The 14,182-nt window shown below is 38.9% G+C and overlaps 1 protein-coding gene across 5 annotated transcripts; it reads right to left on the bottom strand.

The window, feature by feature from the left end:
• Positions 1-5,429: 5,429 nt before the first annotated feature.
• Positions 5,430-13,359, bottom strand: LOC306990822 (uncharacterized protein). Of its 5 annotated transcripts, none has more exons than XM_079598095.1 (11): positions 13,201-13,351; positions 10,683-10,756; positions 8,347-8,548; positions 7,963-8,256; positions 7,807-7,866; positions 7,536-7,613; positions 7,299-7,439; positions 7,131-7,214; positions 6,760-6,980; positions 6,446-6,605; positions 5,430-6,359 (listed from the first exon to the last, which is right to left on the bottom strand). In XM_079598095.1, the coding sequence occupies exons 3-11, from the start codon at positions 8,546-8,548 to the stop codon at positions 6,214-6,216; spliced, it is 1,386 nt and encodes a 461-aa protein (XP_079454221.1). In that variant the 5' UTR covers positions 10,683-10,756; positions 13,201-13,351; the 3' UTR covers positions 5,430-6,213. The 5 variants fall into 5 exon arrangements, with proteins under 5 accessions (XP_079454221.1, XP_079454223.1, XP_079454224.1 ...); XM_079598097.1 differs by having other exon boundaries at positions 7,813-7,866; XM_079598098.1 differs by lacking the exon at positions 7,807-7,866 and having other exon boundaries at positions 13,201-13,350.
• Between the last annotated feature and the right edge of the window lie 823 nt (positions 13,360-14,182).

Here is a 14,182-nt window from a genome sequence, read left to right as displayed (position 1 = left end):
TTTATGATGCATTTGGTCACCATCCAATTTTGTTGAATGAAAAGAAAAAAAGCAAACATTAAAGAGACAGGTCCCAGTCATAGCCTCGACGCAATGCGGCGCCAGGCGCAACCAAGGGCAGAGATTTGTTTTGAACATTGTAATGCATAGATTTAAATATTTGGGGGGTTATCTCCCCCAACCCCCCCACAAACGACGCCCCTGGGCGCGACGCAAGTGTTTCTTGCTAGTTTTAGCCCGACACAGATATGTGCAGGTACGTCCTGCACCTTGCACCACGCTGTTTAAATAGCAAATGCATTTGCACCCATGGGCGTGCTGGTCTGAAAACTAGGTGTGTTCAGGCGCATTGTCGGCGCAGTGCTATTTTGAGGAAACTGAAATTGAGGCTCAATATTCTTTTTGTTATTTAAAGAGTGCGCTAGTATTCTGTGCCTATAGGTGGGTGCACAGGGACGCCCAGCAGCACACAAACATGTCAAATATTACAAATAAAAGGATTACAATGTAAAAATATTATTATTGTGTACATAAAGATATGGTGGAATCCGGCTTGTCCCATAGATGGTCTGCTTGCGCACTTTAACCTCGTGCATGAGCAGATCCGTTTCCTCTCTGGAGAAGTGTTCAGTCTTTCCGATTGCAAACTCCGCCATGTAAATAGCGAATCCGCCATGGTGTGAGTGCAACGGACTTTTAAAGGGAATGGGAGATGAGACTCTGATTGGTTTATTGCATGTTACGCCCAAAACACACCCATTACACATTTAGAGAATAGGGACAACCCTTTTAGACCATGCCCCGTTGTTAAACTAGCAAAAGTGGATTCGGACACGCCCTAAGTGCACTTGCGTCGTGCGCTTTAGACCATGCGCTTAGATCCTTCAAATAGGGCCCACAGATTTGTTCCTTTTTTGATGCCCTTTAAATCCTCTGCTCATATACCTAAACCAGATGAATATACAATATAAACATGCTTTTGAAAATAAATGCTGATTATATGCTGATAGCTCACTAGCATGTCCTTTTGAAATTCACATCCCAGACTGGTTTAAGTATCTGTATTGGTTTAAAAACTCTATAAAACAGTTTAACAGAAAATTCAGATTGAATATGTTACTTATTTATTTTATTTATTTATTTGAGGTTTATTTAACAGGGACAATTCACTCTAATAATACATAAATTAATGTACAGTGTGCCAAAATTAGCCAAAAGGAAATTGTACATCTGCTGTCCCTAGACAGATATTAATATTTCTCACCTAATATATATATATATATATATATTATATTTTAAAAAACTATATATTATTTAATACTTATTGCTGATTAATCAATTATTAGAGTGTTGGTTGCGGTTTAGAGAAGGTCAGTCTGGTTAACAAACACAGATGGTTTCCTGTCTGATGGTTTTCCTCTGCAGGCAGATTCATATCATATTATGCTGATGATGTGCTCTAACATATGAAAAATGCAAAAATCTGTCTGCACATACCATTTCTTACTACCCTGCCAACTTACACTGTGGTTGTGTTTATTCAGCAAAACAAAGTGATGTACATAATGGTTATAAATGCTATATACAACATTATTGTCTGAAAAGTTAGTCCCTACCCTTAAACCTAACCTTACCTAGTATACCTTATCCTTAAAATAAGAGGGAAATTGTAGATGAATAGATGTAGAAGCACCTAACTCTGGCTGTAAGCCACAACTTGACATAAACTGTAAACGTGTCCCTCAAATCTGATTGGTTGATTGGAATGTCGTTCCAGGATCAACAAAGATGTTGATCCAGGAATATGCTGCACTTGGTGAAATCAGCAGTATAGCTGCTAACATGAATACTATGGACTCTCTTCATTCCATGAGGTTCAAGTAACAAATGCATGCAACTGATCCTGAGCCAGTGATCATTTCGTTTTCATGGGGTTACTCAACAGCAAATTATCTCCCCCAACATTTGAGAGGATGTTAAATGAGTCTGCAGCTTCTCTTTGAGAGGGAAACGCTGGGGAATGGATGCGAATATGATGTAATAGCGCTCTGAAATTCTAATGGTTTCACAAATCATTAAAACATTCTGCCCGATCCCTTTTTAATGAACGCCCACAGTCGTGGAGTAGCTGAGATGAGAGATGAGATGAGATTCTATATTCATGCTGGGTTGTTGTCTCATTAACCTTAAATTATGCAAGCTAATGCAGTTCAAACTACCCATCATGAAAAGGCACTTTCTTCTCTTTTAAAATGGGCGAGGAAAAGTCCTTTCAAGTTGGTCTTGATATCCGAGGGTCATGTCTGTTTTCCTATTTAAAGCTGCATTCTGTGAGTTTCTCTGTTTTAATGAGTCTGCTGCTCTGGACTGCTGCCACAGAGGTGCAGCTCGTGAAATACACACAGTTTGCTCTATATTATAACAATATTCACAGGTCACTGTCACGCTAGCAAGGTTATACGAACTGATTATTCCCTCATCCACTTCCGACCATTGATAACTCAACTCCAACTAATAGCTTAAGCCATCACGCTAGTAATTGCCTGGGGCTTTTCCTTTAATAACTAAGAATATTTATCTCCGTTCTTATCGGTAGCTTGACTGGATCAATATGGATTAGAATTTCACACAGAATCAGATGTCTCCCTCGGTAATTTACAGCGAGGATGATTTTTTCCGTGAACGGTATTCATTACACTCTGCATGTTTGCTTATTGTATTTTTGTCAGATTTAAAAATAGATACCAGTAGCATCGCAACTCTAGGGTATTACAATTCAAACTGACATGTTCAAAGAGCAGGGAAAGGTGACCTGGTTATTGTTTTCTGTTCATGTAGATCTTGTTGTACACTATTGTCTTTTAATAACAGTTTGGAAAAGTTGCGGGAGAAAAATCACCACCTTTAGAGTCACTAAACTCTAATCAAAAAGTTGTCAAGTTTAGTAGTGTCGAAGGAAATTCTCATGGATGTATTGGGAAAACCCAGGTATCTCAATCCCTGAAGTAACAATCAAGCAAGTAACACTGCATATGTGCTACGTCTCTGGACACCTATAGGTGCCAAAGTTTCTACCACTTATTTTCCATCTGTAAATAGTTTTTGCGTGACTAGAGATATATGCCATACCAGTATTCAGACAACAAGAGTTTTTGACAACCTGCTAGATATGTTTCTAGAAAAGTTTCAGCTTTCAAAATATATGTTGTTGCTCATGAGCAGCAATCTTGTTTTATTTTGGGTATGCACCCTCTGCCAAAATAGGTGGTGTAAAAGAAGGGGTTAATTCATGCTGAAACTTCTGGTTGAATACATACACCTAACTATAAAATCCATATTTTGCAATAAACTGAAAATACATTGTTATATAGAAAATAATCAACAACTTTAAATGAATAGTTTTATATTTCTCTATCGTTTCTAATTTGATCGTTGTTCGCAATGGTTCATATGGGATTGTAGTTCTTTCCATCATTAAAGCGGTTTTGTAAGTTGTACCTTTATCTTTTTAAAATAGAAGAATAGAATAGAATGAGGCATTTATATAGCGTTTTCATATGTACTACTGTACACCCAAAGTGCTTTACAATCATATCAGGGGATCTCTCCTCAACCACCACCAGTGTAAGCATCCACTTGGATGATGCGACGGCAGCCACAGTACAACGGCGCCAGTGCGCTCACCACACACCAGCTATAGTGGAGAGAGGAGAGAGAGTGATAGAGCCAACTGGCCAATTCCACGATGGGTGGAATGTGGCCAGGACACCGGGGTTACACCCCTACTCTTTACGAGAAGTGCCATGGGAATTTTAATGACCACAGAGAGTCAGGACCTCGGTTTTATGTCTCATCTGATGGACGGTTTTGTCCGATTTTTAAAATACATTATTGCTTGGTTCATGGCTTATAGCACTTTTTTGAAAATCCCTATGGGAAAAATGAATGGAAAAAAATACTTCAGGAACCAACGGTGTTGGAAAAAGTGTACTGGCACTAATGTAGCTACTTCAAGACCGATGCCTTGATATAGAGCCATATTGCACGACTTGACTTGATACTTTTACACATTGATTTCTATTTCAACTAAAGAGTGTGTGTGTGTGTGTGTGTGTGTGTGTGTGTGTGTGTGTGTGTGTGTGTGTGTGTGTGTGTGCGTGTGTGCGTGCGTGCGTGCGTGCGTGCGTGCGTGCGTGCGTGCGTGCGTGTGTGTGTTTCTAATCATAAAAAAATCCTGCAAAATATGCATCATGATTTCTGCAAAAATAGTAAGCAGTACAACTGTTTTCAACATTGATAATAAACGTTTTTTAGCACCAAATCAGCATTTTAGAATGATTTCTGAAGGAACATGTGACACTGAAGACTGGAGTAATGATGGTGAAAATTCAGCTTACCATTATAGGGATACACAACATTTTTAAATATATTGAAATAGAAAACCATTATATATATTGTTATAATATTTCACAATATTGCTGTTTTAACTGTGTTTTTCATCAAATAAATATAACCTTGTTGAGCAAAAGAAACTTCTTTCAAAAGCATGTTAAAATAAAACTTGACTTGACGGTAATAATTCAAGCAATACTCATCCTACAGCAGCTGCAGCGTTCACTCTGGTGCGATGCTGTGCTCTCTCTCTCTCTCTCTCTCTCTCTCTCTCTCTCTCTCTCTCTCTCTCTCTCTCTCTCTCCTCAACCTCCCTCTGGCTCTTTCCCTCACTTTGTCATTCCCCGCTATTCCATAGATGACGATACATCAAATATTTATAAAAAACAACCTCTGAACACAGTCATTAGTGTCAAGGTTTAATATGGCACTAATTCAGCAATTCCCACCTCACTGGCAGCTTTTTCCAGAGTAGGAGAGGGACGTATGCCAGCGAGCTCTGCTTTCCAAACCCTAACTGCCGAGGGCAGAGCATCCAAATTGCATGCTACAACCTACAGTACCTTGCAAAAACCGCTTGGATTTCTCCCCCTTTCCTTCTGCCAATTCTGTTTGATGTGATGATCCTATTTTTTTAAGTCTGTAAAATGTTAAACCCTTCACAGTTTGCACTGACAAGTATACAAGTTAGTTATCTTAAAATGACCTCTGTGTAGCAGCTAGGGTGATCCCAGATAGCAATGAGTCGGCGGGCCACCGGCGGTTCTCCAGCGGTAGTAGAAGCGACAGTATGGCGTAATCGCAAACACGTTTGCCGGCGCACCGCCAGCGGCAGCCGCTTTTTTAAAAGCGGCATCCGCCTTCCTACCGCCTTCGTATCGCGGACGGCCAGCAGGTCAACCGCCGTTTCGCCGCAGTTATAACAAAGGCAGCTTTTTCGCGTCCCGCGGAGGCAAACGCTATTATATATATATATAAAATATTTATAGCATGCAGTTTATCAAGAATAATGATTGATCAAACCAGATAAATTTCCATTTGACGTTTTAATTCCACATTTTAAAGTACAGTAATAGTCATTGAAACAAAATATCAGCTCAATGAAATATAACAAAAAAGATACATATATACATAATGTACACACTAAAGAACATGCAAGTTTAAAATTATATATTGTTTAAAAACAGCCTTTTATAAGCAAATTATATCACTTAAAATATTTTTTAATATTATCAAGAGGTCAGTTATGGGATGAAAAGAATTACCAGTAAACATTATAGCAAGTAATGAAGATATATGGTACCAAATAATGTGCAAGATACCAAATAAATTCAGGTATAACATCACATTTTCAAGAAATTCTTAACAATAGGATAAGTGGCAATAATTGAGTAAAGCTCTGGGGTAGAATAGACAATTATAATGGCATTGCTGATCTGGGGCACAAGATTTACACTGTGAATGTCTGGAGTAGTTCGATATGCGTGGCGTAGTGAGCTAACAATTGCAGGACAGTAAGTAATTATAATTGTTTCAAGTCTGACTACAGGTTCTGTGGTTTTTCCCAACCACCAATATAGGCAACACAAATTGGCATATCTTCAGTGATTCCTTGTGCGCCTGTATAAGAGTGCTTTTAATTCACAATTTAACACATTACACAAACAATAAAATCACAAAAAAACATTAAGAAAAATACTACCAAGTATATCGACCAGACAAAAAAAAAAGTGGATTGGTCGAGTGTAGTCTGTTACAGACTGCAGGGTAGTGAGTGTTCCAGTTGTCAGTGATGCTGGGGTGTCAGTAGTCAGCCTAGGTTTAAGGGGTCGGCTGTGGGTCCCTCTCAGCTGTGCGGCGCCTTTTTCCACCTTCACGGTCAGATGCTCCTTTCAAGTAACGCATAACATTAACCTGGACCGCCTCATCAGTGGCATCCTGGGTTGCCGGGTTCTTCCGTATGGCCCCTGTAGAAAATACAGATCTGTCATTCCATTTGAATACACATCACATACACATCTATCTAAAAATATCTAAAGAATATCTAACTTACTTTGAACAATGGTCTTCAGGAACAGGTCTCTAAAACATGCTTTTTCCCCTACACCAGTCCAAGTTGTATCAACGGAAAGGCGATTAGAGAAGACACTCTGAAGCATTCTCCACACTGTTGACTTTAGGTCCTTCCCACATTTGATAGCCAAAAAACGTAGCTGAAAATCCAAAAAAAGTGCCCCAAATTACATTTCTCATACATAAATATAAAATGTGACAGGCTTTGAATTCAGACTGTAGAATAGGCAGTGTACAATCTTAATTTGACTTTAGATTAACCTACAGCGTTATAAACAATAGCAGCACACTTACAAATCGTTCCTGGAGCTCGTTATCCTGCCTCAAACTTCTGTCAAGCAACGCCAAATCTTCCTGGGTGTTTAGGGGGAGTGACAGATCACCTGGCAGGGATAACTCTCCAACAGACACATTGGCGCTGAAATGTTGCAGCATGGTGTCCATTTTGTTGTCCATGCTACGCACAACATCGCCAAACTCCCCAAGACGTCGCAGGATTAGGGTCTGATCTGCACCTAAAGGGATTCCCAGAATAAAAGAACATAGTAGTCAGTCCTGGTCCCTCAACTACAAAACTATGACATTTATATCTTGGTCTACTACATATATAGGTGGCCCCAGTGGGAATTAATCTAACAAACACAGGTGTTGTTTGCAAGTCGTACCTGATTGCCCAGTGCGAGCAAACGTCTTCAACATTGTCCCAACTTGCTTCACCTGCTCTTGAAGCGAGTTGCTGTCATCTGAAGCTAGAAAAAGATAGGCAAATGGTCATTTGGAACCTACATTACACACAAATATGTAAACTTTAAGAAAGAGTGCCATGTTCTCACCTGCTCGTGCATTGCTTTCTCTCCGGGCTTGGTTCTCCTCCCTCAGGGCTTGGTTCTCCTCCCTCAGGGCTTGGTTCTCCTCCCTCAGGGCTTGGTTCTCCTCCTTCAGGGCTTGGTTCTCAGTCTTGAATCTCTGGACATCTACATAACAAAAGAAAAGGGATTCTGCAGGGTTTAGTCAGTCAAATTTACGACTAACATAATCACTATATTAAGAGATATAGGTCTAGAATATACCTTCATAGCTGAAAACTTGATTCTGTACGCGTGATTTCAGGGGAGTCCAAGGGCCAATCACTGAGTGATGACTTTCTCCTATTGATAAATTGACATAATAATATGTTAGAAGTTATTGCATATATTTACTGTATTGTACAACACACCTAGACACCTTTCATCCAGGGCAGTCAAGTGCCCTAATGAAAAACAGATTATGCATAAAAGGACTCCTCATCTTAAATAGAAGCAATAGTTTAAGACAAACAATGTCACAAATAACATCACTTACTTGTACTCAAACTGTTGGCTCTGAGAAGTGGAGACTGGACTACTGGTGAGAAACCTTGTTCTGAGAAATAGGAAACAAAAATGTGAAAATCTAACAAAGGGTATAGTTTAGTGGCAGGATCACAAATTAAGCATCACAGCAATACATTGTACATACCAGCTCTGAAGTCTACAGATGGTTGAACGTTTTCCTGGTTTTCTAGAATGAATGAAACTTCTGGAGCATCGGGCAGCACGGAAAACTCGTTACCATTACTCGTTACGATTTTTTCAAAGCTCAGAACAGCTGGTGCATCTGGAAGACTAGACTCCTCTTCATCAGAAGAGGCCTGGGGTCTGTACTTGGAATTTAAGGTTCTCTTTCGCTTTCTCTTCTTGTCATCGTCTGTCGTTTCAACGCTGGAACCCGTTTGGAAGCGCTCCAAATATCTCATCGCCTCTTGCCAAGATTCTAGATCAGGGAACAATGAATGAAAGTCAGTTATGCACCATAAACAGAAAGAAATTACACAGAAAAATAAAATGCACAAGTCACATTTACCTGCTCCCTTCATGAACTTAAAATTATGTTTTTCCCAGGTGCTGTGTGGAGGCGTGCAGCGGATGGCTAAATTGTTGCCTTTGTCTTTCTTGCGGAGGGTAAATGGGGGCCAAAAGCATATGCCCTCGCTGAGCCACACTTGCGGAACCACTGCAAATGGCAGATCCTCCTCGTCGATAAATTGAACAATGGCAAACAGCATCTAAAATACAAGAAAAATTAGCACAACATATACATTTTGGTAATTTTTTAGGCAAAATCAATTACGTCAAAATTCTTACCCCTTCAAAAAAAATCTATAATTTTCACAAGTGAATCAACGGAAAACCAGCCTTTCCTTCCGGGCAAGGAAGAAGATAATATTTCTTCTGCACATTTGCTGTATGCGTAAAGTGGAGTGTATCTGATAGGCCAGATAAATGAAAAATGCCTAGCTTGGAAGATTCCACAGGGTAAGTAAAGAAATCGACCACGTTCCGGAACCTCTTGTAGATGACCAAAGTGTTGTCCATTTCATCAACAACGACATTCTGTATAAGTACTATGTCCTTATTTTCCAACAGGACACAGTTGTCTCCCTCCGAACGTTTCACAACAAAGTCTTGAAAGTAACACTCCTCATACTGCTTTTTCACAGGAAGACCATTGAGGAGTGGTCCATGGTTGTGCTCTCTCAAGGACCTTGTTTTGGAGATGTTTGTTCTTTTGTGCTGACTTCTCTCTGACAATCGGCGAACAACCTGCTCCAGTGGTTGTGTAGGCTTGCGCAACAGTTTCTTCAGGCGCCCAAGGAAGTTTTCAAATGGGAAGCATGAGATATTATCAAGGACACCATACTTTTTGGCATCTTGGCTGAGGTGCACTAATCCATGCATGTTGTATGTCACATGTTCTTTTCCATAAAGCTTGCTGCAGTGATCAACAAAGAGAACCAAAATTCTGTGTGCATAGTCTACAAGGTCAGCACACAGGGACACATTCAGTAGGATGGTGATGCCAACTGAAAGCAGCATGAAGTTGTTGTACACTTGAGTTGGTACAAGGCCTTTTAAGCTGACTGGTCCAGTGTACAACAGGAACTGCCTGAATTCTGTAGCTTTCCAACGCTCAACATCTTCCATGGATCGTTGCTTCCTGTTGAACTCGCACGGAACATGGGGTGTAAAGGTCAGGAGTACTCTGGAGAGCTCTTTTACCACGCTGGGAGAAAATCTTGTCAGCCGACGTCCCTTTAGCCAAAGGTGTAACAACTTTCTTGTCACTCCAAGACATACCAGATGCATGTAATCCAGTGGGAACTGCGTTACTAAACCAACAGACAACAATGCCAATGGCGTTTCTCCACACTGATGACTGTCATCAGAAAGTTCATCACGGAGTACATTGTCTAATCTTAGAGTAGCATCTGTTTGAGGAAAAGTCATCCTGTTCTCGTAGTGGACCCCCTTTTGAACACACTTGTCACACCCATAATATCCACTGTGACCTTTCACATTTCTAACAAGCGCACGAGCAGGGGCGTCACAGATGAATGTTGATATTTTGAAAGAAAGTGCTCTCCCTTCAAACAGAACTCCTTCCGTTTCAAGCCGCTGTGCCTCTTCTACAAAAGGATTCAAAAAGTGAAGGCTGGTTGGCTTCTTCTTCCCATAGTAAAGACCAATGACAAATGGAAGTTTGTTTTGCTGGACATTACCAATGTATTGCTCAATTAAACCAAGAACTGGCCAGAACTGGGCATTTGAGCTTTTGAAAAGTGGAAGTCCATCAACATTAACTTGCATTGAAACTGACGTCAACTTCTGCAATTCAGGAGACACTAACAACTGCGATAATATTCCACTTTCAATTCCAGAGTGATGGTATACACCACCTGAGAGTTCTGTTGTTTTAACACAAGTCACTGTTTTCAGAAGGGTTCTTGGGTCTTTAGGAAGGGTTGGATGATCCTTGGACAAAATGGTTAAAAGCTTACCAAGTGCCACATGGGGGATCATGTTGTCAATAGCCCACCCTGCCAATTGTGTCCTTAGGCAATCCTCTTCCTCTTCATCTTCATCTTCATCTTCTGTGCTTGAGGAAAACATTTCACCAGCTTCACATGCCTCATCAACAATGATGTCCTGTGCTACAGGGGTTACAGTTTGTACATGGCTTGTTGTAGCCATTCCATGTAGATGTTCATTAACATGAGGATTTACTTGGTCAAAGTCAGGAATAACAGCAAGTAGAGCATTGTTTGCAGCTGCAATTTCCTGTTTGTCCCTCTCAACTCCTTTCAATATCCTTCTCCTTTTGGCCCAGTAACTAGACATTGTGACTAACCATGCATTTACCTTTAAAGCCAAAAAGATTGTCCCACAGTAGGTCTCTTTGGTGAAGATAACCGGTTATGCTCTGGTCAAGGTATCTGCAAAAAAATGTGAACAAAACCACATTGTTAATGTTAGGAATATACGTGGGGGAAAAAAATGATCAGCCAAATGTGGAACAGTGAGTGTTAAAAATAAAATGTATTCATTGAGTGTAGTGATTTAAGTGAACACAGAATTGTCCTCAAACATAAAATGTACAGAAGTTCACAGAATTACAAATCACAATAGCGTTAAAAAAACATTGTTACATTCGGATAAAGATGTTTTATGACTCAATAAACATGATTGTAACGATATATGATGTATGTGTGTTCTTCAAACTATGTTCAGGTATCATTATAATGAGATTATATTCATAATGTAAAGGCAATCGATATAATTTATCCTTGAGCATAATACTAGAAAATAATATATTTTCTCTCTAATTGTTTTATCCAAAGCCAAACCAGATCACAGAAGTTTATATAAAACACTCAACTTGCGTTATAAAGTAATTTTGCAAACACATGGTTTTAATCTCATAAATTTGTGTATAGTGGCTAGCTAGCATGCTAACGTTACCTAGCCTCAGGTGCACCTGTCACATAAATTAGCTGTTATTTTTATGATTTTATTGTAAATAGGAATGTTTACTGAAATGTTTTGCTTTTAGTTTTTTAGTGCTAGATACAGTTTCAACTGTGAAGTTGAAGAACTGTGAAAGAAATTAGGGATTATAACAGTGTGAATAGCCAGTCGTTGGTGATTATAGATAGCAATAAACCAATAAACCAGATTTGAGATGTGTAAATGTGTGCATTGAGAGACTGAATGGGTCAGTTTGCACCACAAAACAATAGAGAAACTACACTGAATAGTTGTTTAGATTATGACAATTAACACCAGTTTTACAGTCTAATCGAAATCAAGTCAAGATCTTGAAAAACGTGATCTTAAAAAATATTTAACTACATAAAGAGTTTTATTCTTATCATGTTCAGATTTTAAATATAACATGGTCAGACATGTGGCTATAGCTGCAGTGCATTTCTAGATTGACCACTGCCCACTTCAAATTTTTTATCATGAAGATATTTCATAAAAATAAATTTCTAATAACTTTATAAGACTTTGAAGATATTTATCATTTTTTTTTTCATTATGACGATAATTTATTCTAAACTTACAACAAAGTGCAAAGTGTCAGCTTTCAAAAGAGATCATAACTGTGTTTATAGTCCAAAGGGTTCATGAAGTTTTAGTTTGGGTATACCGTTTCTGGGGATTTTTCAAAAGTGGGCTTGAAGCTTTCTAGATGTAAATTTTTGGCTACCTACTAAATTTTAATTTGGCTTGCAGCAATCTAGAAATGCACTGCAGCTAAAGCCACGATCAGAATAAAACTTTAGTCAAGTATTTTTCAATATCACGTTTATGACTTTATTTCAATTAGACTTGTAAAAGGAAAACTGGTGTTTATTGTCATCATCTAAACATCTATTCAGTCGAGTGTCTCCATTGTTTTGTGGTGCAAACTGCCCCATTTAGTCTCAGTCTCTCAATGCAGACATTTGCACTTCTCCATTCTGGTTTATGGCTCGTAGATATGCTATTCTTTTGTGTGCATTAGAGTGACTAACGACAGGCTATTCACATTGTTATAATCCATAATTTCTAAAGTTTTTCACAGTTGAAACTGTATCTATGACTGAAAACTAAAAACAACATTTCAGTAAAAATTCCTATTTAGAATAAAATCGTAAAAATAACAGCTAATTTATGTGCACCTGAGGTCTAGTTTTTTTTATTACATAATTCCTGTAAAAAAATAATACATAACTGTCACTATAAGTTTCTGTTTCTCAGAATAAAATAATGGTCAAATACTGAAACCTGAGTATTATATCTTTCTAATGATGTATATTTTTTTAAGATAGTTCAAATTTACTATCATTATTTAAAGCTCACGCTCTGGCAAGGGTTAACAAAATAAGTATTATTTTAGGCCGAGGCTTTTTATACGGCCTACCGCTGAACGCGGCCTTTATCCAGGAGCAGTTCCAGATGGGGAAATCTCTGAAACCCTCCGGAGGGTCTGGTGGACCAGAGTTCAACGACAGCTGTTTCTGTTCTAACGTTACAGAGCAAATACGTGCGTTGACTCTCTCGATTATAGCTAACGTTAATGCTAAAGCTCGATAGACATAAAAAAAAATGGCCGCCAACGGCTTTCGAAACTTTCGCCAAATTACAACCAGCCAGCATATTTTATGAGTAAATTATTTGATTTTTATATTATATGTTTGTATTTAAAGTTAAGTATACATTTATTATCTGCAATTTTGGCGCCCATTATTAGCCGCCGCCACTGTACCTAAGTTAGCAACTTTGCGTAAACATGGCTAACGTTGACTTGTTCGGCAAGAACTGAGATGACTACAGATTTTAAATATATAAACTAAAAACAGTTGCGTTAAACACAAAGGAAACATGTACTTACCTAAATGATGGTAGTCGACGTCGATGACTTTGTTTAAACTGCAGGCTGTAGAAACTTGCGATCGAGTAGAACTGAGAACTGTACTTCTCGAATAGAGTGCACTCGAGTAGAGTGATGAATTGACGCGAATGTGTTTTTTATAGCGCCACCGTCTTATAAGCCCCGCCCAAAATTCAACACACACACAAAAAAAAAAAAACCACTGCGCATTCATTCTGTTTTATCAATGACATAATGTGTTTAGATTTTATTAATATTTTTTTGTAATAATCTCTACAGGGACTTTTACAATTTCTTAAACATTTGTACAGATCGCAATTGCTAGCCTAATTAATACTACTGATAAGGTAAAACAAAAATAAAACATTAAGATTGGAAAAAAATTAAAAAAAAATTTAACTTTAAACTTTTTTAACTTAAAGCATAAAGAACTTAAGAAGAATTTAGCTTTTTCATTGAGTCTATCCTTCATGTCAAAACTATTTTAAGAGTATTTTAAAGCGGCTTGCCGCCAGCCGGCCGCAGTCCATTAGACAGAGGCAACCGCCAGAGAAAATGAAGCAGTCGGACCGCCGGCGATTTGCCGGCGGCATCTCGCTAGAAATGCGAGTGACGTATTCGGCGGCAAACGTTGTATCCCCGCCAGCGGGACGCACCTATAGCCGACAGCTTAGGGCCGGAGGCAAATAGAAGCCGTGCGGATGTTTTTTGCTATCTGGGATCTCATTTGTATTCATACTTAGTCACCATGAAATCGAAATAATTTTTTAATGGAATTTAAAAAAAAAAATGTTTTTGTTGTTCGAGAAACCGTTTCACTTTCACATACGTCAAAATAGGGAGGAAGAGACTATCACAACTTCTGTTTCATGCCGACTTTAATGTGTGTGTGTGTGTGTGTGTGTGTGTGTGTGCGTGCGTGCGTGCGTGCGCGTGTGTGTGTGTGTGTGTGTGTGTGTGTGTGTGTGTGTGTGTGTTGACA

This window comes from Phoxinus phoxinus, assembly GCF_949152265.1.
Source record: "Phoxinus phoxinus genome assembly, chromosome: 22".
NCBI lineage: Eukaryota > Metazoa > Chordata > Actinopteri > Cypriniformes > Leuciscidae > Phoxinus > Phoxinus phoxinus.
This window is presented reverse-complemented; position numbering and strand designations above follow the sequence as displayed.